We start from the raw sequence: 25801 nt of genomic DNA on the forward strand, positions 1-25801 counted from the left end.
TCGGCTCCCGAGTCCCCGCGCCTGGAGGGGGACACGAACTATTTCCACTGCTCTGGGTGCAGATACCGCGCTGAGGACCCCGGGTGCCCCGGGTCGCAGGAGGCCTCGGAGATTGGGTAGTAGTTGGGGGCGGGGCGGAGAGAGGCGGTGGGGCGTGGCCTCACTCAGGCCACACCCAGGCTTGATCCAGGCACCCGGATGAACTTCCACAGCGGTTCGGAGACGGTACCCCGATCCACGAACCCTGACCATGGCAATGATCCGGGGTTACTGGGAAATCCGCGGGGTGAGCGGGGGTCCACCAGGGCGGGCAGGGAAATGCTACGCAGCTGGGGACCGGTTCGCCGGAAACTTCGTTTGTGGGGCTCTCTGCAGCCGAGCCCCTTCCCTCCGCCTCTCCTTCCCAGGTCGGGGAGAGGGTTGGGAGTGTGGGAGGGGACGCGGAGCACAGAAAGTCGTGCGGTTAAACCTCATGTCTGTCCTTTGTCCCGGCTACCTCTCCCAGCTGGCTCACGCCATCCGCCTGCTCCTGGAGTACACAGACTCAAACTAGGAGGAGAAGAAGTACCCGCTGGGGGACGGTAATGGCATCCTTGTCATGTCCTGGCTTCTGCTCAATTCATGCTGATTTGGTACCAAGCAACCCATGTCCTGGCCCCTGTTATTTCTGTCTGCTGCCCTCCAGCAGCTGGAGAGAGGTCTAACCCTTCCCGAACTCTTTGAGTGTCCAGCTGGCCTCCAAGGCCGGCCATGAGAGCCGATGGCCGGGCCCCTGTATCAGCCATTGGCACGGGTTCCCTTTATTGCTTGCACTAACCCTTTGTAAACCTTACTCATGTGGGTTCCAGAGCCGTCTAATTGTGCTTTCCCCCAAAACTCCATGCTAGATTTAGAGGTTCAGATTCCAGATCCACCTGTTCAGGGGCTCTTGTCTCTGACTCCTTGGTAGGTCCCCCGGGAAGGAGGGTTGGACTCCGGGGCGGTTTGTTTCACTGCATCTACTTTACCACAGCTCCCTATGACAGAAGCCAGTAGCTGAATGAAAAATCCAAGCTGGGCCTGGACTTCCCCAATGTAGGTGCAGGGGCTGGGGTGCTCTGGAGGAAAGTGGATGGTGTCCCTGTCCATCTGCTTACCCAGCTTAGAGGTTTCAGGGTCCGGTGCCTTCTGCTCGGCCTCTCAGCTTCCTGGTTCTCTTCACTGCCTTTCCATAATGCTGTATGTCCCAGCTCATCCCTTCATTTTACAGTATATTATTTAGTGTCTACCATGGGCCAGGCTCTGTGAGTGCCAGGTTTCATCTCTGCCCTTGCTCAAGGGAGTGGGTGCAGGGGAGCCTGGTGGCCCAACCGACCTGGCCTGCTGTTCCTCCAGCTGCCCTACTTAATTGATGGGGCTCACAGGCTCACCCAGAGCAACACCATCCTTTGCTACATTGCTCGCATGTACAACATGTGTGAGTGGAGCTGTGGGTGGGGGAGGGGCACAGGTGGCCATGCCCTGGGCTTGTCTGGGGCGGGATCCTGAGGGTGAGTCCCTGTTGTGTGGCCACAGGTGGGGAGACAGAGGAATAGAAGATTCGCGTGGACGTATTGGAGAACCAGGTTATGGATGTCCGCTTGTGCATGGCCATGATCTGCTACAGCTCTGACTTTGTGAGTCCCCTCCCACCGGGCTGGACAGGGTTTGAAATGCTGGTCAGGGTCGCATCTACACTGGTCTTTTGCCTTTGAACTCCTTGGAGCTACTGATCCACCAAGACATTCCCTTGGAAACTCTTAGTTCCCACCAATCTTAGGATAGAGTCCAGACATCCTTGGGTGGAAATTCAGTTCCTAGACAGGGTGTTTTCCTCGTTAGCCCAGCACCTCCTCCTTGGCATCTCAGGCATAAACACATGTGCCCAGCAGGCAGCCTGGGGTCAGACTTTGTTCCTCTCCCTCCTTCCTTTCAGCCTCTCAGATTCTCCTCATCTGTTCAGAAACTGCATCGGCATTCACACCCTTTCTGTCACCCACGCTGGAACTTAGGACTTCTTTCCTGAGTCATTTGAGTGTTGATCTTCCTGAGGTCTGAGGCCTGCGCTCTGCCAGGTCTCACAACACTGCTGGTCTGACCCACGGCAGGTGTTTGGAGCTGAGTGGTGACAGGTTCATGTACAGTGTGGTTTTGCCCTTTGCCTTCCCATCTCCTCTCACAGATGGGAGGTGGTACCTGGTAGGAGTCTAATGAACACAAGTGGGTTAAATCGCAGCCTGGGCACTGACCCAGGTGTACTTGGCAGCTGGGATCAGGCACAGCCCTGGGAGGCCTGGTCTTTGCCCAGGGAGTCTGTATCTGAGGGCAGTGACAGCTGTTTTGTGCCTCAGGAGAAACTAAAGCCTGATTACTTGAAGGAGATCCCTAAAACGATGAAGCTCTTCTCAGATTTTCTGGGGAAGAGGCCCTGGTTTGCAGGGGACAAGGTAAGGGGGACGGCTTCGGGGGATGGAGAGTTGCCATTTTTCCCGCGTTCAGAGTTTGGTGCCCATTCACGCTTTGCCTTTCTGCAACTCACCTATGTGCATTTCCTGGTGTACGACATCCTTGACATGCACCGCACATTTGAGCCCAGGTGTCTGGATGAATTCCCAAACCTGAAAGACTTCACTTCCCATTTTGAGGTGATTCTCCTGACCCCTCTAGTATTTATATCTCTCTTCTCTTCCCTCTCTTCACTGATGCTTTCCTAGTTGGAACCCAAATGAAGAATAACACTTAATGAGGACTTGGTTTATGCCAGAATCTCTGCTCAGCATCTAACATATATTGTGTCAAATTTAATCTTTATAACATTCCTCCGTGGTAAAAGAATTATCCTCTTCATTTTACAGATAAGGAGTTAAGCTGAAAGGATAATTTCTGAAGGTCACAGGGCCAGTACAGGCTGTGCTGGGCTCCCAGTCAGAGCATCTGGCTTCTATGGGCAGCAGTCAGTGGCTCTCCCTTTCCTGTATGGAAAAGAAAGCTCAGGTCCTTTTCCTGTCTGGTTCACAGCTCTGGAAAGTGTGGAGGAAGCAGAACCTTCAGGAGTTTGCCTGCAGCTGGCATTAGTAGAGTTGAGACACCATAGGACTGATATCAAGTACTAAAAACAGACAATATCTTCTCTAGATCTCCAGAGGGGTCTGCACAAGTGAGTCGCCGCCAGTTGTATTGAGATTCTCAGGACTGTAGTTGGTGCTGGGATTTGAGTACATACATAGGTGTCCTTTGGAAGGATTTTATCTCGACACCTCTTATAGTGGGCACTTTCCTTCCCTCGTTTTCCTTCCTTCTTCCTTCCAGTTACTCAAGATTCCGATCTCAGAGGCGGGATGGTACATTTATTTTTAGTAACATTCACTGGTCTGACCCTCTTCTCTGTATGAGGCACTGTGTCAGGCACAGTGGGGATGAAGAAGTAACACAATCCTGGCGCCCACTTTCTGGGGCTCAGTGCAGCTGGAGAACTACAGGAACCCCGAGCTGTGTGGTGTGCGTGGAACCACTTGGTGCTGGAGGAGCACAGCCTGACCTCACCTCCCAGCTCATCATTGGTCACCCTCAGTCAACCAGTGGGAGAGCAACAAAGTCTGCTTTATGTCAGATTTGGGAATTTGAAGCTCTAATCCAATAGGTTTTTCAGTACAATCTGTTCTCTATTCCCACCCCCACTCCCCACCCGGCCCCATCATCAAATCTGCTTTCTTAGCTAGTTCTCATCAGCTCTGGTTCTGCTCCAGGCTTATTGGCCTTGAGAATTTTGCAAGAGCTGGGGATGACTTCCCGGCAGGGAGGATGGGGACAGATGTGGGCTGCAGTGTGTGGCCTGTTGGGGCCTGGGCTGTTGGGTACAGGCACCCCCAGGATCTTTGAATCCTTGGAACTTATTGGGCACTGTCTGTCTTGGGAAGACTGTGCACAGATACACCTGAGTCTCACTGCCTAGTTGGCTGCAGCAGTACTGGGGATGTGGTAGGTTGGGGCCCAGTGAGACTGGGCTCAAGTCCCAGGCCAGGCAGGTGGACTCTGTCCTTTAAGTGGAATAATTAGAGTCTGGCTTGGCCTGGCCTGTGCTCCACACCCTCATACTGATCTCGGGTGGCCTCGGCCGGCAGCGGCTTGAAGCAGGATCTTGGTTCCCAGCCAGAGACGGAGGTCGGGTCGCAGCGGTGAGAGCACCAAATCCTGGCCACTAGAACAGTGCAGTGACAAGGCCCTGGCCTTTGGCTTTGCAGAAAAGAATTCCCACGAAGATGGAAAGTAGTGAAACAAGTAAAGTGTTTATTAGGAGAAAAATAAGAGTACTGTACGTGTGGATAGACACCCGGGTGGGCTCAGAGAGAGAGTCGCGGCCTTGTGGTAGTTTGAATCACTTTTATGGCGCATTTCTTCCAGGTTTCCTTTGACCAGTCATCTTGCTTTGCCTGGTTCTGAGTCTGTATTTGATGTATCTCAGGGTCCTCCCCTATGTGCTTGCACATCTCTTAGCCAAGATGGATTCTAGCAAAGAGGCCTATGGGTAGTTGACATCACTTACTATGAGTTGGCACCCCCTCGCTTTTTGACCTCCAAGGAGCCTTTCTGCGCATTTGTAGTCAGGGAGGTCTCCTTGACTTCGAGAATGAGGAACATGTGGTCTTTTATCTCTTATCTGGGCAGGGCCCAGCCTCCCCCACCATCCTGCTTTTATGGAGTTTCTGCTATTATGGAGTTTTTGTCCACAGGGGACAAACTTCAGCTCTTTGGCCTGGGGCCCATCTATCTCCTGCCTCATACCCCGCCCTGAGAGACATGAACCCCAAGAAATCTTTATTGGGAGGACGAAAGGCAAAAGTCTGTCTTCTGTAGCTTCTTCAGGCTGTCAAGGGGCTCACAGACCCTACCTAGTTGGGGTCACAGAGCTCTCACCCTGACTCATTAAGTGACCCAGGGTGACATCTGCTGTTATTCTAGCAGGATCTGTTCCAAGGAGTGTCTGGAATCTCTGCATCACCGTCATCTTGTCTGGGAAACCGTTGTGTCCTTAGAAAGAACAAGCTAGGCTTCTTAATCTTAAGTAGATTTTTATTTATTTATCTTTGGCTGTGTTGGGTCTTTGTTGCTGCTCATGGGCTTTCTCTAGTTGCGGTGAGCAGGGGCTACTCTTCGTTGCGGTGAGCAGGGGCTACTCTTCGTTGCGGTGTGCAGGCTTCTCATTGCAGTGGCTTCTCTTGTTGCAGAGCACGGGCTCTAGGCACACGGGCTTCAGTAGTTGTTGCACGCAGGCTCAGTAGTTGTGGCGCATGAGGTTAGTTGCTTCACGGCGTGTGGGATCTTCCTGGACCAGGAATTGAACCTGTGTCCCCTACATTGGCAGGTGGATTCTTTTTTTTTAAACAACTTTATTGGAGTATAATTGCTTTACAATGGTTGTTAGTTTCTGCTTTATAACAAAGTGAATCAGTTATATATATATATATATATATATATATATATATATATATATATACACATATATGTCCCCATATCTCTTCCCTGTTGCGTTTCCCTCCCTCCCACCCTCCCTATCCCACCCCTCTAGGTGGTCACAAAGCACCGAGCTGATCTCCCTGTGCTATGCTGCTGCTTCCCACTAGCTATCTATTTTACGTTTGGTAGTGTATATATGTTCATGCCATTCTCTCACTTCGTCCCAGCTTACCCTTCCCCCTCCCCATATCCTCAAGTTCATTCTCTAGTAGGTCTGAATCTTTACTCCCATCTTGCCCCTAGGTTCTTCATGACCTTTTTTTTTTTTAGATTCCATATATATGTGTTAGCATACAGTATTTGTTTTTCTCTTTTACCTTGCTCTGTACGACAGACTCTAGGTCCATCCACCTCACTACAGATAACTCAGTTTCGTTCCTTTTTATGACTGAGTAATATTCCATTGTATATATGTGCCACATCTTCTTTATCCATTCATCTGTTGATGGACACTTAGGTTGCTTCCATGGTATCAATTTACATTCCCACCAACAGTGCAGGAGGGTTCCCTTTTCTCCACACCCTCTCCAGCATTTATTGTTTGTAGATTTTTTGATGATGGCCATTGTGACTGGTGTGAGATGATACCTCATTGTAGTTTTGATTTGCATTTCTCTAATGATTAATGATGTTGAGCATTCCTTCATGTGTTTGTTGGCAATCTGTATATCTTTTTTAGAGAAATGTCTATTTAGGTCTTCTGCCTATTTTTGGATTGGGTTGTTTGTTTTTTTGATATTGAGCTGCATGAGCTGCTTGTAAATTTTGGAGATTAATCCTTTTGTCAGTTGCTTCATTTGCAAATATTTTCTCCCATTCTGAGGGTTGTCTTTTCGTCTTGTTTATGGTTTCCTTTGCTGTGCAAAAGCTTTGAAGTTTCATTAGGTCCCATTTGTTTAGTTTTGTTTTTATTTCCATTTCTCTAGGAGGTGGGTCCAAAAGGATCTTGCTGTGATTTATGTCATAGAGTGTTCTGCCTATGTTTTCCTCTAAGAGTTTGATGGTGTCTGGCCTTACATTTAGGTCTTTAATCTATTTTGAGTTTATTTTTGTGTATGGTGTTAGGGAGTGTTCTAATTTCATTCTTTTACATGTAGCTGTCCAGTTTTCCTAGCACCACTTATTGAAGAGGCTGTCTTTTCTCCACTGTATATTCTTGCCTCCTTTATCAAAGATAAGGTGACCATATGTGCGTGGGTTTATCTCTGGGCTTTCTATTCTGTTCCATTGATCTATACTTCTGTTTCTGTGCCAGTACCATACTGTCTTGATTACTGTAGCTTTGTAGAAGTCAGGGAGCCTGATTCCTCCAGCCCTGTTTTTCTTTCTCAAGATTGCTTTGGCTATTCGGGGTCTTTTGTGTTTCCATACAAATTGTGCAATTTTTTGTTCTAGTTCTGTGAAAAATGCCAGTGGTAGTTTGATAGGGATTGCATTGAATCTGTAGATTGCTTTGGGTAGTAGAGTCATTTTCACAATGTTGATTCTTCCAGTCCAAGAACATGGTATATCTCTCCATCTATTTATGTCATCTTTAATTTCTTTCATCAGCATCTTATAATTTTCTGCATACAGGTCTTTTGTCTCCTTAGGTAGGTTTATTCCTAGATATTTTATTCTTTTTGTTGCAATGGTAAATGGGAGTGTTTTCTTAATTTCACTTTCAGATTTTTCATCATTAGTGTATAGGAATGCAAGAGATTTCTGTGCATTAATTTTGTATCCTGCTACTTTACCAGATTCATTGATTAGCTCTAGTAGTTTTCTGGTGGCATCTTTAGGATTCTCTATGTATAGTATCATGTCATCTGCAAACAGTGACAGCTTTACTTCTTCTTTTCTGGTTTGGATTCCTTTTATTTCTTTTTCTTCTCTGATTGCTGTGGCTAAAAGTTCGAAAACTATGTTGAATAATAGTGGTGAGAGTGGGCAACCTTTTCTTGTTCCTGATCTTGGTGGAAGTGGTTTCAGTTTTTCCCCATTGAGGACGTGTTGGCAGGTGGATTCTTAACCATTGTGCCACCAGGGAAGTCCCCCAATTCAAGTTTTGCACCAGCTTACTTTTAAAATTCATTTACTCAGTTAAATTTATTTTAAGCTTAGTCAATCCTGACCATTCTCAAAACTCTTTTCTTGGGGTTCACTTTCCACATAGCTTTTTGTCAGTTTCTATATCCATTACTTTACTTTTCCATCTAGAAACAGCCACCTTTAAGTCAGACCTACTTCTTTTTCCCTTAATAAAATGCAATTCCATTCCTCATATCTTCTTTACTAAAAACACACATCCTACTTTCTTTAAGCAACCATGAACTGTCCTTTGTATCAGCACTGTGTAGATTGGTAAACATAAATCCAAATAATAATTTCCTGAAAAATGTGCTTTCTTACAGAAAATATCTCAGTGTGGCACCAAACATATTTATTAATAGTTCTAGACCTTTTGTTTCTCTGTAAAAGGAAGCCAGTGTTCAGTAATGAATGTTTCAGTATCTTATTTTATTCCTAAAAAGTTCACCCGAAGCTCTTATCTCATTTGAAATATTTTCCTTAGAAGTTTCTTCACATTGAGTTACTTTCCTTGCTGACAAATTTACAATGGATATAACAAGATTTTATTTAGCTTATATTAAACCTAGATGCAATAGAAGTGTTATACTTAATGTTGATGACTCTAAAGACATGTCTATATTAATTAGATCACAAACTTAAACATTAATACCAGGTATTAATTTAATACTGAATATTTCCCAGTTCATGTGAACCTGAAATTCACTTAGCTTAATTTCTCTTGTATTTAGAATTGCCTGATTTGTAAGTGCTTACTTTCCTTTAAGCCAATTAAATAGAGCTCATTTACAAATTAACCTCAGCAATATTATCCGAAGACAAAGACATACACTGAGACATATATCCAGACAGATACAACGAGAGATCTAACTTCATTTTCTAAACTTAGTCATGAATTAGATATCACAATGTAAAACTCACTAGTTTATAAATAACAGTTGGAATAAGAAAAATATTAAAAGGCTTCATTCCAGTTTTTTTCCTCAGCTTCAGGAATTAGAGATGGTCTAGATAAGTGTTCCTGAGAGCCCTGGTCTCAAGGCACAGGGAGAGAAAATCAAGTTCTGCTAGTAGGACGTGTTCCTCAGTGTCAGAATTCTGGAAAAAGTAACAAGCTAGCTTTTTCTAATTGCACATGAAAAAAGAACCAGTTTTGGAATTTAAAAAAAAAAAAAAAGTTTTTTTTCTTAACCAGTTTTCTTCAGAGTCTAAAGAATATTGTGGCCACACTGTCAAAACTCATCTTTCTTTTTCCTTGGTCATAGTTTCATAGCTAAAATTTAGACCAATTTAATGCTCAGATTGGCCTGGATACAGGGGCAGACTGGCTGATAAAATGTTGTCCCTGCAGGGATTGTCCCTCCAGAGAGGTGGGGGTCTTAGTTTGATCAAAAGAATCTGAAGGAGTAAGGGAACTTGCAGGAGTGGGGGGAGCTTGGTTTCCCCCCTGAGAGTTGGGAGAAGTTAGAAGGGATCATTTAGAATGTCAGGAGAGTTTTCCCCAGTCCATTTTCCCATACTATGGCAGTAAAGATCTAATTGTAAGAGACCCATTTTCAGGCCATTTTTTTCCATCCCCCTACATAATTAAAGGCCAGGCAATGTTACAGCAGGACCTAAGCTTTCCTTTCTCAGCCCATCTGGCTTAACTGCACTCCTAGAAATGAAGTCCAGCATTCTGGAAACATTACTAGGAGGTACCTGAAGGAGATTCAGAGCGTCCTCTGAATTTCCTTCAAATCCTGTGCTTGGTGGGATTTTGAGTGTCCTCAACTCTCCCACTGATCCCTGACCAGACATCTCTGGTCTACCCAGTCCCTCGAGTGAGGGGTTCCTTGAACCACTGCTGGTGCATTGTCAGGGCTCTCCTTGAGCACTGCAGTCTGCTTGAAGGTGGCCAGCCCAATAGGCTGTCCGTTGCAGTGTATGGACTGCCAACGCCTGGAGTGAAGGGGGAACTCCGGAGGAATTGGAGTTGGCCGCAATGGAAAATGCCATGGGGGTCAGGACCTGAGGGCCTGAGGGGTGGGACTTGAAAAGAAAGTGAAGCAGAGAGCAAGAGAGAAGAGGGCAAGAGTGAAAGTCAGAGGCCCCAAGCCGCAGCTGGGCAAAGCCCGCAATTTACCTTAAATTCCCTGGTTTCGGCACCAAATAAGATCTCAGGTGGCCTCGGCCTGCAGCGGTTTGAAGCAGGGTTTTGGTTCCCGGCCAGAGACTGAGTTCGGCTCGTGGCGCTGAGAGCACCAAATCCTAGCTACTAGAACAGTGGTCAGTGACAAGGCCCTGGCCCTTTGGCTTTGCAGAAAAGAATTCCCACGAAGATGGAAAGGAGTGAAACAAATAAGGTGTCTATTAGGAGAAAAAAAAAGAGTACAGCACGTGTGGATAGACACCGGGTGGGCTCAGAGAGAGAGTCACGCCCTTGTGGTAGTTTGAATCACTTTTATGGGGCATTTCTTCCAGGTTTCCTTTGACCAGTCATCTTGCTTTGCCTGGTTCTGAGTCTGTATTTGATGTATCTCAGGGTCCTCCCCTATGTGCTTGCACATCTCTTAGCCAAGATGGATTCTAGCGAAGAGGCCTATGGGTAGTTGACATCACTTACTATGAAGTGGCGCCCCCTCCCTTTATGACCTCCAAGGAGGCTTTCTGTGCATGTGTAGTCGGGGAGGTCTCCTTGACTTCGAGAATGAGGAATATGTGGTCTTTTATCTCTTGTCTGGGCAGGGCCCAGCCTCCCCCATCATCCTGCTTTTATGGAGTTCCTGCTATTATGGAGTTTCTGTCCACAGGTGACAAACTTCAGTTGTTTGGCCTGGGTCCCATCTATCTCCTGCTTCACTATCACCTTTCATCCAGGTTTTGCTGAGTGAAATCTGGTTTCTTCTGCAAGTTGCTTGGGCACTTTCTGAGCCCCTTGTTTTGCTAGGCATCCATCCCTCTGTGGGCAAACCCTGGGAACCTAGAAGTCTTTTCTGAAAAAGAGAACGTTTTTGCAGAATGAGAAAAACAAGTACTCCCATAACAAGATGTTGACTGGAAAAAAAAAACCCTCAAACTTAAGAGCAGTGAGTTTCAGTTTTATTTGGGGACCTTACTGAGGACTGTAGCCCGGGAGACAGACTCTCAGAGAGCTCAGAGGAACTGCTCTCAAGACGTAAGGTAGGAGACAGTAGGTATATGAATTTTTGGCTGGGAAGTACGTGTAGTCAAGCATGCATCTTGGTAAGAGATTAGTGCTAATTATCGAAAAACAAATATCTCAAGTTAATGATTTTAGTTTTTTCTATGTGTAGGAAGATGCACGAATCTGGGGTGACTGAAATTCTTTGTTCGATATGCATCCTAACTCTTTAAGGTCCCCCATATCCAAAACACAGAATGTTTCATCCTGGTTTTCTCCATCCTGAATTCCCCTCAGGGCGCATTGCAGTGGGTTGCAGCTTACTCCTTTCTAAAGCCGATAATGAGGGAGACTCTTTAGGCTTTTTACTATTCGTGGAAAAGACTTAAGATTTACATTCATTCTTGACAAATGTTAAAAGAGGCTGTGAATTAGATTTTGGGTGAAGGAGGCTTTCTAACCATTTGAATTTAAAAAGGCCTCTTTTCCTTTATTTTTTCCCTTTGGTTTCAGGTTCTACCTTATTAAGTTAATCAGGCTCAGTCTCAGGTCATTGTGGGCTGTATTTACATTTCTGAAATGTGGGGATTCACAAGACAAACATAGTTGCTTTTATTTTTTTGTTTTTAAAAAATATTTATTTATTTGGTTGCACCAGGTCTTAGTTGTGGCAGGTGGGCTCCTTAGTTGTGGCATGCAAACTCTTAGTTGCAGCATGCATGTGGGATCTAATTCCCTGACCAGGGATTGAACCTGGGCCCCCTGCATTGGGAGCTTGGAGTCTTAACCACTGTACCACCAGGGAAGTCCCCACAGTTGGTTTTAATTCCCCAAAGAACTGGGCTGCCGCCTAAATGATACCAAAAGATTGATTTGCCCAACTACATTTTCTTTAATTTGTTTTCTTATATCAGAAGGAAAATTTCCAACTAAACTGGAAATCAAAAGATTTCCATATTCCAGAACTTTAGGGATTTGTGTATCATGCCTTCAAATGTTTGCAGAAGGTCCTCTTTCTGAGTGCACAAGTCAAACTCAGACCAATTTACCCTAGGGACAAACAAAGCAAAACAAACAAACAAAACCCCCAAACCAAACTCCATTATTGCTTTTGTTAGCCCCTGAATATTAGACCCCAGCTTTTACCTCATACTCTGGACTCATGTAACCCTATTGGTTTCCTTTATCATGTTTAATTAACATTGCCTGAGAGACAGATTATATACCCTGTCTTATAACAGGCAGGGGAGCCATATTGTACAGTGAGACATATTGTACATCCCCACAATATATCAGGTAAAAGAGATGAACCATCTTACATAAAGCCTGTTCAAAAACACCAATTTTTTGGGACTTCCCTTGTGGGCAGTGATTAAGAATCCGCTTGCCAATGCAGGGGACACGGGTTCGAGCCTTGGTCTGGGAAGATCCCATAGGTAGCGGAGCAGCTAAGCCTGTGCACTGCAGCTACTGAGCCTGTGCTCTAGAGCTCATGCTCCTCAACAAGAGAAGCCACCTCAATGAGAAGCCCGCGTACCGCAACGAAGAATAGCCCCCACTCGCTGCAACTAGAGAAAGGTTGAGCGCAGCAACAAGGACCCAATGCAGCCAAAAATAAATAAATAAATTTATTTAAAAAAACACAAATACACCAATTTTTAATAGACTTTCATCTCAACTCTATCAACTCTTATACCTTTAACTGTTGCCCTCATTAGGACCCTATTAACCAGTCTTGGTCTTATAAGGAGTCCCAGAAACTTTCCTTTTTATTCCCTGGCCATTTTACCCATTTCTGTATAAAAGGCTTTGGGGTCTCCAGTGAGGGGTTGAGCCAAGGGACCCAGGGCTTTTTGTCAATCTTTAACTTGATTGATTGGCATGTTGCCCCGAGCAATTGCTGGTCAAGTATCTGAATGTAATTTTTTTTACCTTTTTGCCTTTAAAATTTTTCTAAACTGGGGTAAATAGAGTGGACTTGTTTGGGGCCCTTTAACATTAGGAGGACCAATAAGGGGTTTTTTGGCCTCTCCAAAACATCCTTTTTGGTAGTGTTGTATCAAAACCGTTGTTTTAATGCTGTCGAAGTCTGTTTCATTTATCCCATCTCTTAATAACCATCTAAAGATTTCCATCCTATAAACTAAGGGAGTTCTTAAGGTTAGCCATTATATTTCTTTGCATCCACATTCTAGTTTGGCGTTTCCATAGATACCAATGAAACAACTGTTTACAATGAGAGGTCTCTAAAAATTTACCAATTTAGAAGTTTTTCCAATTTAAAGGATCAATTGTTAGGATTTTTAGTTGTGATTCAAACCAATAAGATGTAAGAGGCGTCCCCAAAAGAGAGTGCAAAGGATGTAGCCTTCACCAGAACCAGAAAGTTTACTCCCAAATATAGTCTAAGAAAGTAAAGGCCTTTGTTGTACAGGGACACAAGGAAGGTTGAGACAACAAAGGCGCTTTATGGACTGGGACCACTTATGACACATTTCGCTGAAGCTGGCATAGCTGGACAAAAAGGCTGCTTGGAATCCCAGTCTATGCAACTTTCTGCCAAATGTACACCATATGTGTACCTTCTCAATTGCAGAGACTAAGCTACCAAAACACAGTAGAAGATGCCTAAGATCAGGTAGAATATTTATATCTCAAAGGTATGGGGAGATGATGCACGTTCCTGCTAGAAGGGCATTTGTTTCCTTAAGGTCAGAATCTTGGGGAAAAAAAAGTTTTAAAAACTTTTTGGCCAAAATAATCACAATTTTACCAAGGCTTTTGAATTATTGTTGCTTTCTGTGGGTAATCAATTTTGGTGTTACAAAAACGAAGTTGAGAGAGAGACGAATAGCATGAAGGAGAGCATTGCAGTGGACACTTAGAGGAGCGGGGAGGAGCAAAGGAGAGCAGGTCCACCTTCAGAGGCCTTTTAAAAATTCGGATATAATTTCAAGCCATTTTTTGTTGCTTTTCTGCAAGAAGTTACTTTCTCATTTCCTCTTTTAGAAGCTTCTAAATACCAATCGAAATGAGCATTCCATTCAGTCTGTTTGATCTTATAGCCTGCTTTCTCTAGCTGTATACACCCAAAAAACCCAGTATTGGAACGTCCAAAGAACCCCGTTTTGGCCATTTTTAGGATGAGATCTCCTTTGGTATAGCTTCCCCAATTACGTATTTGCAAGTATAAGCTCCGTATGTAATGTACCTAAACCTGGCTGTGGTGTTAGTCATAGGTTAGCAATCTGTCACCCTTCTTTCTTTTGTTTAGAAAGCTTTGTTTCCCATTTCAGAGTCTGTTTTTCAGGATAAATTACTATTGAAACTGTATGTGGTGGGCCAGTGTGTTGCTTTTGAGCTGAACTCTCCTAGTTGTCACCCTAGAGTCATTTCAGGTCTTTTACACGTCTCAGTTTCTCCCTCAGACAGTCTAAAGCCTCGATGGGCACTGGGAACACTGGATGGCCAAATCTTTTTGTGTGTCCCCAGATGGGCCACTTTCTGTAAATTAAAGAATGGGTTTCCCTATGGGACTGCTGTATGGTATAAAGGACTGGCCTCCACCACTCCTGCAAGTTTCTCAGTTGCCTGAGAAAGCCATACCTGGCCAGGAAGAGCTCTGTCCCTTATCTTTGGAGTTAAGAGCTCTTATATGGTATCTACACTATATTCCAACTAATTCTGTTAAAGTAGTCAATTCGAGGAAAGATGCCAACCAGCCCCTTACCTACTCACCCAGCCTGAACCTTCCCAGTGGCTCTCGACTGGGTACTTTCTCAGTATCTCTGAACTGAGAAGTCAGGTACCTTTTTCATCTGCCACTGAATAAAACTCAGGATTGTCAGCCAAGATGGTAAAACTGAGATCAGGAGAGACTCACCCAAATTCGTATGGACATGTAGAGAGGTGGACCGGCACAAGGGGCCTTGCTGGTACCAAGGCTCCAGATCCTTGTAAAGTTCCGGTGAGGGGAAAAAGTCTCCTCTGGGCCCCTTTGTGGCCACTAAAACTGTCCACTGGGAAGTAAAACCCACACAACGTAAGAGCAGTGGGTTTCCCTTTTTTTGGGGAACTTACTGAGGACTATATCCCGGGAGACAGCCTCTCAGAGAGCTCTGAGGAACTGCTCTCAAGAAGTAGGGGAGGAGGTTTGGGAAATAAGAATAATCAACTCTAAGTCTTGGTAAACGATCACTGCTAATCACCAAAAAACAGGTACCTCAAGTTAGTGATTTTAGTGCTTTTCTGTGGATGGAGAGGTGCACACATCGGAGGTGATTCGAGTTTTTCCTTAGTTATGCATCTTATCTAGGGGCCAGGTATCCGAAATACAGAATGTTTCATCTTGTTTTTTTTCCATCCTGAATACCCCTCCAGGCACACTGTTGGTGAGCAACTGCCCTGAGTGGTGACTTAACTCTTTGTATAAGTGGATGACGAATGAACCTTGTTCTTTTTGTTTTCAGCTGCGAGGAAGGGAGTGCAGCGGAAAGAGCTCAGAATGGAGAGTGAGAGCGAGCCAGGCTGCATTCTAGACATATTACCTATGAGCTGTGTGACCAGGAGGGAGGTGCTTATCCTCTGTGTGCCTCAGTTTCCCTTCTGATAAATGGTGACAGTAGAACCTATCTTGTCAGGTAGTTGTGTAGAGATTCTAAACCTATATTATCATCTCTAGTGGATATACATTACCTCATACAGGGTAGAGTCTCCATATGTGATAAGTCTTATTAAGAAATCAAATGAATTACAGGAAATTGGAAGAGTCAACTTTCCAGAGCTGAGCATCCCAAAAGACTGTCTATTGCCCCAACATTTGACCCCACATGGAAGGGCTGTACCAGGGTACCAAACTTGGGGAGAGCTGCATGAGCCCCAGTGGGGCAGCAGACCTGAGGCCTGGCCTTCTTTTTCCCACCCTCAGGGCTTGAAGAAGATCTCTGCCTACATGAAGTCCAGTTGCTTCCTCCCAGGCCCTCTGTTTCTAAAGACTGCCATGTGGGGCAACAAATACTGCCCTGTAACCAGGAGATGGGAGTGAGGAGCCATTGTCCTGGAGACCAGGTGGACCTCCCTGTGCACAGAACCGTCTGTCTTTTTCTTTCTCCTTCTTTTCACTCTAGATGCCGTCTTGGCCCCCTTTATCTCCCTCCCAACCCCCTTTTCATCCATCCTTTATTCAGTTCCCCACTTTTCTTCAGCAAAGTTCCTCCCCCACCCCACATTATCCCTCCTGCACTAAAGCCAACTAGACTATCCTTCCCTTCCATGGTTGCTTCTGCTCTGAGGAGCCCAACCAGACCCCTGGTCCGCAGAGCTCTGCTCTGAGCTCCCAGCACTGCCCTGAAGATCAGAATTGGCCTGGTGTGCAGGTGCAGGCCCTGCCTCCCAGTGTGGTTCCTGCCCAGCCCTGTCTGATCCCCAGTAAAGCCTTAATGATACCTGCTGTGTCTTGTCTTATTCCCTCCTGGCTTCCTGGAGTCACGACTGACTGTTGGGTGTGTGTGGGTGTCCATTTTTCCTTCTGTTGTCCACTGCAGAGGCTCCGTGGATGGGCATGCATGTGTGTGTGTGTGGCGGGGGGTTGGGGACAGGTGGGATTATACTATTGCTTGCTCCTTTCTATTTCTACTTCATGTACCTCTGTTCTTTAGCATGGGGTCTTTACAGAAGGGGGGCCCTTCTGTGCCTGGCTCCCTCCTTAATTCAGCATTCATGGGAAGCCTCCTGTCAGCTTGTGGTACTCTGTGTCATGGTTCGGGGGGCTCTTGGGTGTGCTGGGGAAGGGGTTTGAGTAGTCTACTGATCGTGTGGGATCCTGGTGGCCTACCTTCTGTCACCGTTTCCTGGAGGCTTTCCCTGCTTTAGATACCCTTCATCTGTCTTCTTATATCTCAATAAAACATACCCCCACTGTATTATAATTGTTGTTTTACTTGTTTTGCTCTCCAACTCAACCATAAAGTCATTGAGGAGAGAATCCATGTCTTATTTGACTTTATACTTCTTATATCTATCATACTGCCTGGTGCACGATAAACATGTAATGAAATTTGGAAATTTGAAAGAATTGTCTCTAGTTAAAGCCCTGGTGAACTCTACAGCCATTATATGGATTTAGAGCCTCGGATATAGCTATCTCAGCCACCTGAGATAAAGAATACATTTCAGAAGGTTTAAAATCTACAGGTCTGGGGGAAAGCCATTAGCTCTCTCTAACTTAAGCATTTAGTAGGCTGTAGGTGCCCCTTGGATATCTTGATCCGAAATGGGCAGGCCTAGAGGGCTGGGTCAAGTGTAGCCACTCTGTGCAGTCAAGAGGTCGTGTGGCCATTTTACGTTAGGATACCTGCAAAGTGTAGGGCTCTTTAGAGTACCATCTTATTAGCAGGTTCCTCAAACAGTGGCTGGACAGTGGAGTTGGGCCATCTTAAGGCACGGCCTCAAGTCTTAGCTCAAAACAGGGAGTAGCTTTAGAGAAGTATCCTGTTGAACATTTGTCCAGATGACCATTTCTTGCAGTTATTACATAAACAGCAGTAAAAATAATGTTAAAGGTCTTTAAGAATTAAGTGATTAAAGATAAAAGTGGTATGCTAAAACAAAGTCCAATAAAGGAGAGCAGCCAAGATGGTGCAGTAGTAAGACTCTGAGTTCACCCTCTCTCATGAGCACACCAAAATCACAACGCTGCAGAAGAACCCATCAATCAAAGAGACTGGGACCTACCAGGAAAGATCTCCGATAACTAAAAGACACAAAGAAGGAACCACAGCAAGATGCGTAAGGGGGGAGGACTCCCGATATAATGAAATCCCATACCCTCTATGTGGATGACCCTTTTTTTTTCTACCAATACCAATACAATTTTATTGGAATATGGAATGTGAACAGATGTTTTCAAACAAACACTCTAACCTTATACAAATATATGGCATTATTAAATAGTTAATAAAGATCCTAAAATGTGACACAGTGGTAGACACTTTGAGCTCTAGCTCACCTAGCTGAGGTGTGTGAGGTCCCCAGAGCTGTGGCATGGCTCTGTAGCTGGGGTCAGGGAACTGCTTGCAAACCATGAGTGAGAGTTCTGAGCCCTGCATCAGGTTCCCCAGTCTGGGGGTTCAGCACTGGGAAGATGAGCCCCCAGAGCACCTGGCTTTGAAGGCCAGTGGGGATTAACTGAAGGGGGAAAGAGATTTCACTCTTAAAGGGTGCACATGAACTGGAGGGACCCCCCTGAAGTGCTGGCCTCAGCCAACTAAAGAGTTCGGGACCTGCACTATCACAGGCACCAAGCACCCTTAGACCAGAACGAGGGGCACAGTTAGGAGGTGGTCTGTGCTGTGTCAAGGGGCTCAGCTGCGCTACAAGAAGTTCTTGGCTTACCCCTGGATCCTGACCATCATGTGGCTGGAGAAATTGGGCATGTGGATCAGGCAAAAGGCTGATTGGCAGCAGGTAAAGTTGCTGCTGTGATCTCCTTCTGGTCGACCGTCCCTACTCAGCAGAGACCAGAGCTGCCCGTCATCTTTCAGCCCTGCTGCCCCCTGTGTTTTCTCAACACCACAGAAAGACAAGAAAGGCCTGAGCCTGTCAGAACCAAGGAAGCTGATAAGAGGGCGAACAGAGACCTCGGTGATCTCTGAGAAACAGTGAAAGGTGACACAGGGTGTGAAAATTTCACCTCTTTTGAAAGGAATCTCAAGAAAGAAATACAGAGCAGAAGCAAGAAGAGCTACAGTCCTGCAGCCTGTGGAATGGAAACCACAATCACGCAAAGTTAGACAAAATGAAATGGCAGAGGAATATGTCCCAGATGAAGGAACAAGATAAAACCCCAGAAAAACGACTAAGTGATGTAGAGATAGGCAACCTTCTGGAAAAAGAGTTCAGAATAATGATAGTGAAGATGATCCAGGATCTCAGAAAAAGAATGGAGGCAAGGATCGAGAAGCTGCAAGAAATGTTTAACAAAGACCTAGAAGAATTAAAGGGTGCACACAAAATATCACACATACGGGGATCCAGAGCAAATGCAGTAATTTGATAGGATCCTGAGTCAGACCTACCTGCTGGTCTTGTAGAGCCTCCTGGAGGTGGGTGGGTGGCTGTGGCTTACCCTGGGGACACAGATACTAGTGGCAGACATATTTAGGAAAATTCAACCTAAGTAAACACTCCTGTTGATTGCTACCATCTTAGCTCAGTAGTACCAAGCCCTGGGCCCCCACCAACAGCCTGTAGGCACCAGTGCTGGGATGCCTCAGTCCAAACAACTAACTAAGCAGGGGCAGTGTTCCGTCCATCAGCAGACAGGCTTCCTAAAGACTCCTGAACGCATAGCCACCTCTAGACACGCCCCTAGACGTGGCCCTGCCCAGCAGAAGGCCAAGACTCAGCTCCATCCACCAGTGGGCAGGCACCAGCCCTTCCTGCCAGGAAGTCTGCACTAGCCTCTAGACCAGCTCCAACTATCAGGGGGTAGACACCAGAATCAAGAAAACTATGATCTTGCATCCTGCACACAGAGTCCACCAATAGCAGCCCATACCCTACCTTGGGACCAGCTGGGCCCTGGCCCTGCCCACTAGCCAGACAATGCAACCTTCAGGACACTCTGGACCCCATACCCAACTGTATCAGGAACTGCTCCCGCCTCCACCCCAATGATCTGAAATGAGGTCTTGGACCCCTGGGCCCTGCAGGCAGGCTCCAGGAACCAGCTCTGCCTGCCAGTAGTATGGCACTAACCCCAGGATCTGGCAACAGTACTGGAGTCTTCAGAAACTTGGCTCTACCAACCAGTGAGACAGCACTAGCTCCTTGGCCCCTAGGCTTCTGTAACCAGCTGCCTCATGGCCAGGCTCTGCTAAACTGCAGTTGGAGCATCTGCATAAGGCAGGACCTGGCAACAAGCAAGCCTACCAGACCACCCACATAGCCTGACACAACAAAAGGACCCATGCAGCCCTCTTAGGGGGAACCCCTAGAGCATATAGTTTGGATGATGAGAGGGGAGTGCACTGCTGGGATGCATAGGACATCTCCTGCAGAAGGCCATTTTTCCAAGTTTGAGAAATGTAACTAACCTACCACATACATAAAAATACAAAGAGCAACTTAGACAAAATGAGGTGACACAGGGATATGTTACAGATGGAAGAATGAGATAAAACCTCAGAAGAACTAAGTAAAGATATCATTCTCTCCAGGAGGAGAATGGATGTACAGAGTGAGAAGTTAGAATTTGTTAACAAAGAGTTAGAAAATATAAAGGACAACCAAACAGAGACGAAGAATACCATAAATGAAATGAAAAATACACTAGAAGGAATCAATAGTAGTCTAAATGATACAGAAGAATGGATCAGTGAGCTGGAAGACAGAGTAGTGTAAATCACTGCCACTGAACACAAAAAAAGAAAGAAAGGAAATGAGGACAGTTTAAGAGACCTCTGGGACAACATCAAGCACACTAATATGTGCATTATAGGGGACCCAGAAGGAGAAGAGAGAGAGAGAAAGGACCTGAGAAAATATTTGAAGAGATAATAGCTGAAAACTTCCCTAACCTGGGAAAGGAAACATTCACCCAAGTCCAGGAAGCACAGGGAGTCCCATACAGGATTAAGCCAAAGACAAACATGCCAAGACACACTGTAATCAAAATGACAAAAATTAAAGATAAAGAGGGAATATTAAAAGCAGCAAGAGTAAAACTAACAGATAACATGCAAGGGAACTCCCATAAGCCTATCAGCTGATTTTTCAGCAGAAACTCTGCAGGCCAGAGGGAGTAGAATGATATATTTAAACTGATGAAAGGGAAAAACCTACAACCAAAAATACTCTACCCAGCAAGGCTCTTGTTCGGATTTGATGGAGAAATAAAAAGCTTTAAGACAAGCAAAAGCTAAAAGAATTCAGCACCACCAAACCAGCTTTAGAACAATTATTAAAGGAAACTTCTCTAGGTGAAAAAAGAAAGGCCATAAATAGAAACATGAAAATTATGAAGTGAAAAAGCTCACTGATAAAGGCAAACATACAGTAAAGGTAGGAAATCATCCACACACAAGGCTAGTAGGGAGGTTAAAGACAAAAATAATAAAATCATTTGTATCCAAAATAAGCAGTTAAGAGATACACAAAACAATTAGATGTAAAATATATGATATTGAAAACAGTAATTGTGAGGGGAGGAGAGTAAAATGCAGGGTTTTTTTCTACTAAACATTTATAGAAGACTTAACACCTATCCTTCTGAAACTATTCCAAAAAATAGCAGAGGAAGGAACCCTTCTGAACTCTTTCTATGAGGCCACCATAACCCTGATGCCAAAACCAAAAACATCACAAAAAAAGAAAATAACAGGCTAATATCACCGATGAACATAGATGCAAAAATTCTCAATAAAACACTATCAATCTGAATCCAATAATACATTAAAAGGGTCACACACCATGAAAAAGTGGGATTTACCCCAGGGATACAAGGATTTTTCAATATCTGCAAATCAATTAATGTGATACACCACATTAACAAACTGAAGGCCATATGACCATCTCAACAGATGAAGAAAAAGCTTTTGATAAAATTCAACATCCATTTATGGTAAAAGTTCTCCAGAAAAGTGGGCACAGAGGGAACATACCCCAACATAATAAAGGCCATATATGACAAACCCACAGCTAACATCATACTCACTGATGAAAAGCTGAAAGCATGCCCTCTAAGATCAGGAACAAGACAAGGATGCCCACTCTCGCCACGTTTATTCAACATAGTTTTGGAAGTCCTAACCACAGCAATCAGACAAGAAAAAGAAATAAAAGGAATCCAGATTGGAAAGGAAGTAAAACTTTCACTGTTTGCAGATTACATGATACTATACATAGAAAATCCTAAAGACACCACCAGAAAGCTAGTAGGGCTCATCAATGAATTTGGTAAAGTTGCAGGATACAAAATTCATACACAGAAATTGCTTGCATTTCTATACACTAACAACAATCAGAAAGAGAAATTAAGGAAACAATCTCACTTACCATCACAGAGAAGAGAATAAAATACCTAGGAATAAACCTGCCTAAGGAGGCAAAAGACCTGGACTCCAAAAACTATAAGACACTGATGAAAGAAATTGAAGATGACACAAATGGATGGAAAGATATGCCATGTTCTTCGATTGGAAGAATCAATACTGTTAAAATGATCATACTACCCATGGCAATCTACAGATTCAATGCAATCCCTATCAAATAATCAAGGGCACGTTGCACAGAACTGGAACAAAAATTTTTTTAATTGGTATGGAAACACAAAAGACCCCAAAAAGCCAAAACAATATTGAGAAAGAAGAATGGAGCTGGAGGAATCAGGCTCCCTGACTTCAGATTATACTACAAAGCTACAGTAATCAAAACAGTGTGGTACTGGCACAAAAACAGAAATACAGATCAATGGAACAGGATAGAGAGCCCAGAAATAAACCACTTATGGTCAATTAATCTATGACAAAGGAGGCAAGAATATACAAAGGAGAAAAGACAGTCTCTTCAATAAGTGGTGCTGGGAAAACTGGACAGCTCCATGTAAAAGAATAAAATTAGAACATTCTCTAACACTATATATAAAAATAAACTCAAAATGGATTAAAGACATAAATACAAAACCAGATATTATAAAACTCTTAGAAGAAAACACAGGCAGAACACTTTTTGACATAAATTGCAGCAATACTTTTTGGATCCATCTCCTAGAGTAAAAGAAACAAAAGAAAAAATAAACAAATAGGACCTAATTAAACTTAAAAGCTTTTGCACAGCAGAGGAAACCATAAACAAAACAAAAAGACAACCTATGGGAGGGGAGAAAATATTTGCAAATGATGAGACTGACAAGGGATTAATTTCCAAAATATACAAATAGCTCATACAGCTCAATATAAAAAAACAAACAACCCCATCAAAAAATGGGCAGAAGACCTAAGTAGATATTTCTCCAAAGAAGACATACAGATGGCCAATAGGCACATGAAAAAATGTTCAACATCACTAATTATTAGAGAAATGGAAATCAAAACTGCAATAAGGTATCATCTCACACCAGTCAGAATGCCCACTATCAAAAAAATCTACAAATATTAAGTGCTTGAGAGGGTGTGGAGAGAAGGAAACCCTCCTACACTGTTGTTGTGAATGTAAATTGGTGCAGCCTCTATGGAGAACGGTATGCAGGTTCCTTAAAAAACTAAAAATAGAGCTATCATATGATCCAGCAATCCCACTCCTGGGCATATATCCAGAAAAGATGAAAGCTCTAATTCGAAAAGATACATGCACCCCAATATTCATAGCGGCACTATTTACAACAGCCAAGATATGAAAGCAACTTAAATGTCCACCAACAGATGAATGGATAAAGAAGATGTGACACACACACACACACACACACACACAGGAATATTACTGAGCCATAAAATAGGAAATAATGTCATTTTCAGCAACGTGGATGGACCTAGAGATTATCATACTAAGTGAAGTAAGACAGGGAAAGATAAATACCACATATCACTTATATGTGGAATCTAAAAAATGATACAAATGAACTTATTTACAAAAGAGAAACAGATACGCAGGCATAGAAAACAAACTTATGGTTACCAAAGGGGTAAGGGTGGGGGCAGGGAGGGATAAATTAGGGAGTTTGGGATTAACAGATACACACTACGTATATAAAATAGATAAACAACAAGGACCTACTGTATAGCACAGAGAACTATATTCAATATCTTTTTATAACCTATAATGGAAAAGAATTGAAAAAAAAGAATGTGTGTTTGTGTATAATTGAATCACTTTGCTGTACACCTGAAACTAACACAACACCATAAGTCAACTATACTTCAATTTTTAAAAAAGACATGAGAGAGTGGGAAAAAATGCCCAGATCAAAAATAAATCTGACATGAAGAAAATAAAGTCTAGTAGAGCTAAAAGTTAATGAAACTGGTAAGATAAGTCAGTAAATGTTTTTGGCTTTGCGGGCCATATGGTCTCTGTGACAATTGGTCCCCTTAGCAGCCATAGACAATACATAAATGAATGGATGGAGCTGTATGCCAATAGAACTTCAAAAACAGGTGGCCTTAGTTTCCCTGCTCATGATTTAGAAGCTCAAGTTAAAATGGCATAGCTACGTTAAAGCTTAAATCTTAGATTTGAAATGTAAAAGGTGATTATCAAGGGAAAAAGGAGCAAAATAACTCAATCCTTAAAAAAAGAAGGAATATGTGATAATGAAGTCAGTTGCAAATGAAGTTCTTCTAATCATTGTGGTCAAAATTATAAAAGGTAAAGACATACATTTTAAAGTCTGGGGTAGAAGCAGTAGAATGTATGTACTTCAAACTGAGGCAAACAAAAAAGATGAATTTTCTTGTGGTTGGGATCTGGCAGAGTTCTTAAGACTTGGGATTCTTTGGCACCTCATGGTAGTGCTCCTACACCATTCAATGTGCACCTTTCCCTCTAGAACGAGAAAACAAGACACATTCTGAGAACATGGCTGCCTGCACTGGGGTCTCCTCCATTGACCTGTAATTATCTGCTGTTAATTACAAGTTCCATGCCTAGTATTCCTCCATTATCATTGTATCAGCAGAGAAAGATGAAGCTGATAGAGATCCCAAGCCAGCAGCCTACAGAAAATGGAAGTTTAGTCTTCCTTCATGTCCCATGGGGAATAGTCCAGGCTGTTGAGGCAGTTTTGCTCTATGAAGTTATTCAGGAACTCAGGCTCCTTCCATCCTGTGGCTCTGCCATTCGTAAGGCTGCTTCCTCATTTCCTTGGTTGCAGCTATATCATGAGTATGGGAAAGAAAATAGAGCAAACCCAAGGAAGCAACTTCCCATTATACAAGTGAGGCGGAAGTTGCAAACATCACAAGTGATCACATTCCATTTGTGATCAGTTGTGTGGCTTTACCTAGTCACAAGGGTAGACACATATTTCAACAGAAGAATAGATTTGGTGGACAGCTGCAGTCTCTCCCACACCCAGGAGACTGAGGATTAAAGGTTAAACTCAAGCAGAAACCTTGGGTTTAAGCCAGTGGTTTCAAGCAGGTAGGATAGAGACTAAGGTATTAAAGATAAGATGTTTATCTTCAGATAGACCTAAGGGGAGTGGCGTATCCTTTAGTGTTCCTTCTTGCTGAAACAGGAAAATAATTTTTTAGAGGTATCAGGTAGCTCCCTGAATCCCTGGGAGGGCCAAGGAGTTGGCATTGGAAGCTGGGTAGCTAGGAAGTGTGCCTAACCACAAGTGGGACTGTCCTAGAGACAACCCCACAGCCATTGCTGGGCACAGACACTGGGACTCCTAACCCTGACATGTGGCACTGGAGGCGAATGTGTCGCCACTGTTGCCCCCAAAATCCTGATCCCTCCACCACTACCCATGCCAGATAAATTCTCAGGGCCTGCCTCTTTGGAACTGAGGTCCTGTACCACCGTGTGCAGTTAACAGAGCCTGGGTCACAGGCCCATGCCTCAGCCACAAGGGAGGCTGGAAGAGCAAGTGAATTAGTTAGGGTTTTAAGTTCTGCTGTATATAACTAAATAATAACAGTGGCTTAAATAGGACAGAAGTTTATTTCTCATGTGAAAGAAGATCTGGAGGTAGATAGTTAAGCACTGAGAATGTTGGCTTCGTAGTAGGTTTAGTGACTTAGTTTCTTGACTTTATGCTTCATCATCTTCAGCAGGTGTTTTCCATTCTCTATGTCACCTCATAGACACAAAACGGCTGCTAAAGCCCTATCACATCTGTGTTCCCGACAGCAGGAGGGAGAAAGAGGAATGGGGCTTGCTCTTTCCCTCTTAAAGAAACTTCCTGATAGTAACATATAACACTTCTATTTATATCTCATTGGCTAGAACTTAATCATTTTGGAAATGATGTCTTCCTGGGAAGTAACATGCCCAGCAGAAGTGGAGATTCTGTGACAACAGAAGATGGGGAGATGGGATATCAAGTGTCAACTAGCAATCTTTTACCTTGGG

At 44.0% G+C, this 25801-nt stretch overlaps 1 protein-coding gene across 1 annotated transcript; it reads left to right on the forward strand.

Annotated features, from left to right (window-relative positions):
• Window positions 1-250: 250 nt before the first annotated feature.
• On the forward strand, window positions 251-18388 carry LOC136133674 (glutathione S-transferase Mu 1-like). The gene is given in 10 exon segments (XM_065890974.1): window positions 251-286; window positions 506-581; window positions 1013-1074; window positions 1375-1456; window positions 1555-1655; window positions 2370-2466; window positions 2554-2663; window positions 15654-15749; window positions 18038-18190; window positions 18302-18388. Coding segments are annotated over 10 exon segments (900 nt in total).
• The last annotated feature ends 7413 nt before the right edge of the window (window positions 18389-25801 follow it).

The sequence above is a fragment of the Phocoena phocoena genome, chromosome 1 (genome assembly GCF_963924675.1).
Source record: "Phocoena phocoena chromosome 1, mPhoPho1.1, whole genome shotgun sequence".
Classification (NCBI taxonomy): domain Eukaryota; kingdom Metazoa; phylum Chordata; class Mammalia; order Artiodactyla; family Phocoenidae; genus Phocoena; species Phocoena phocoena.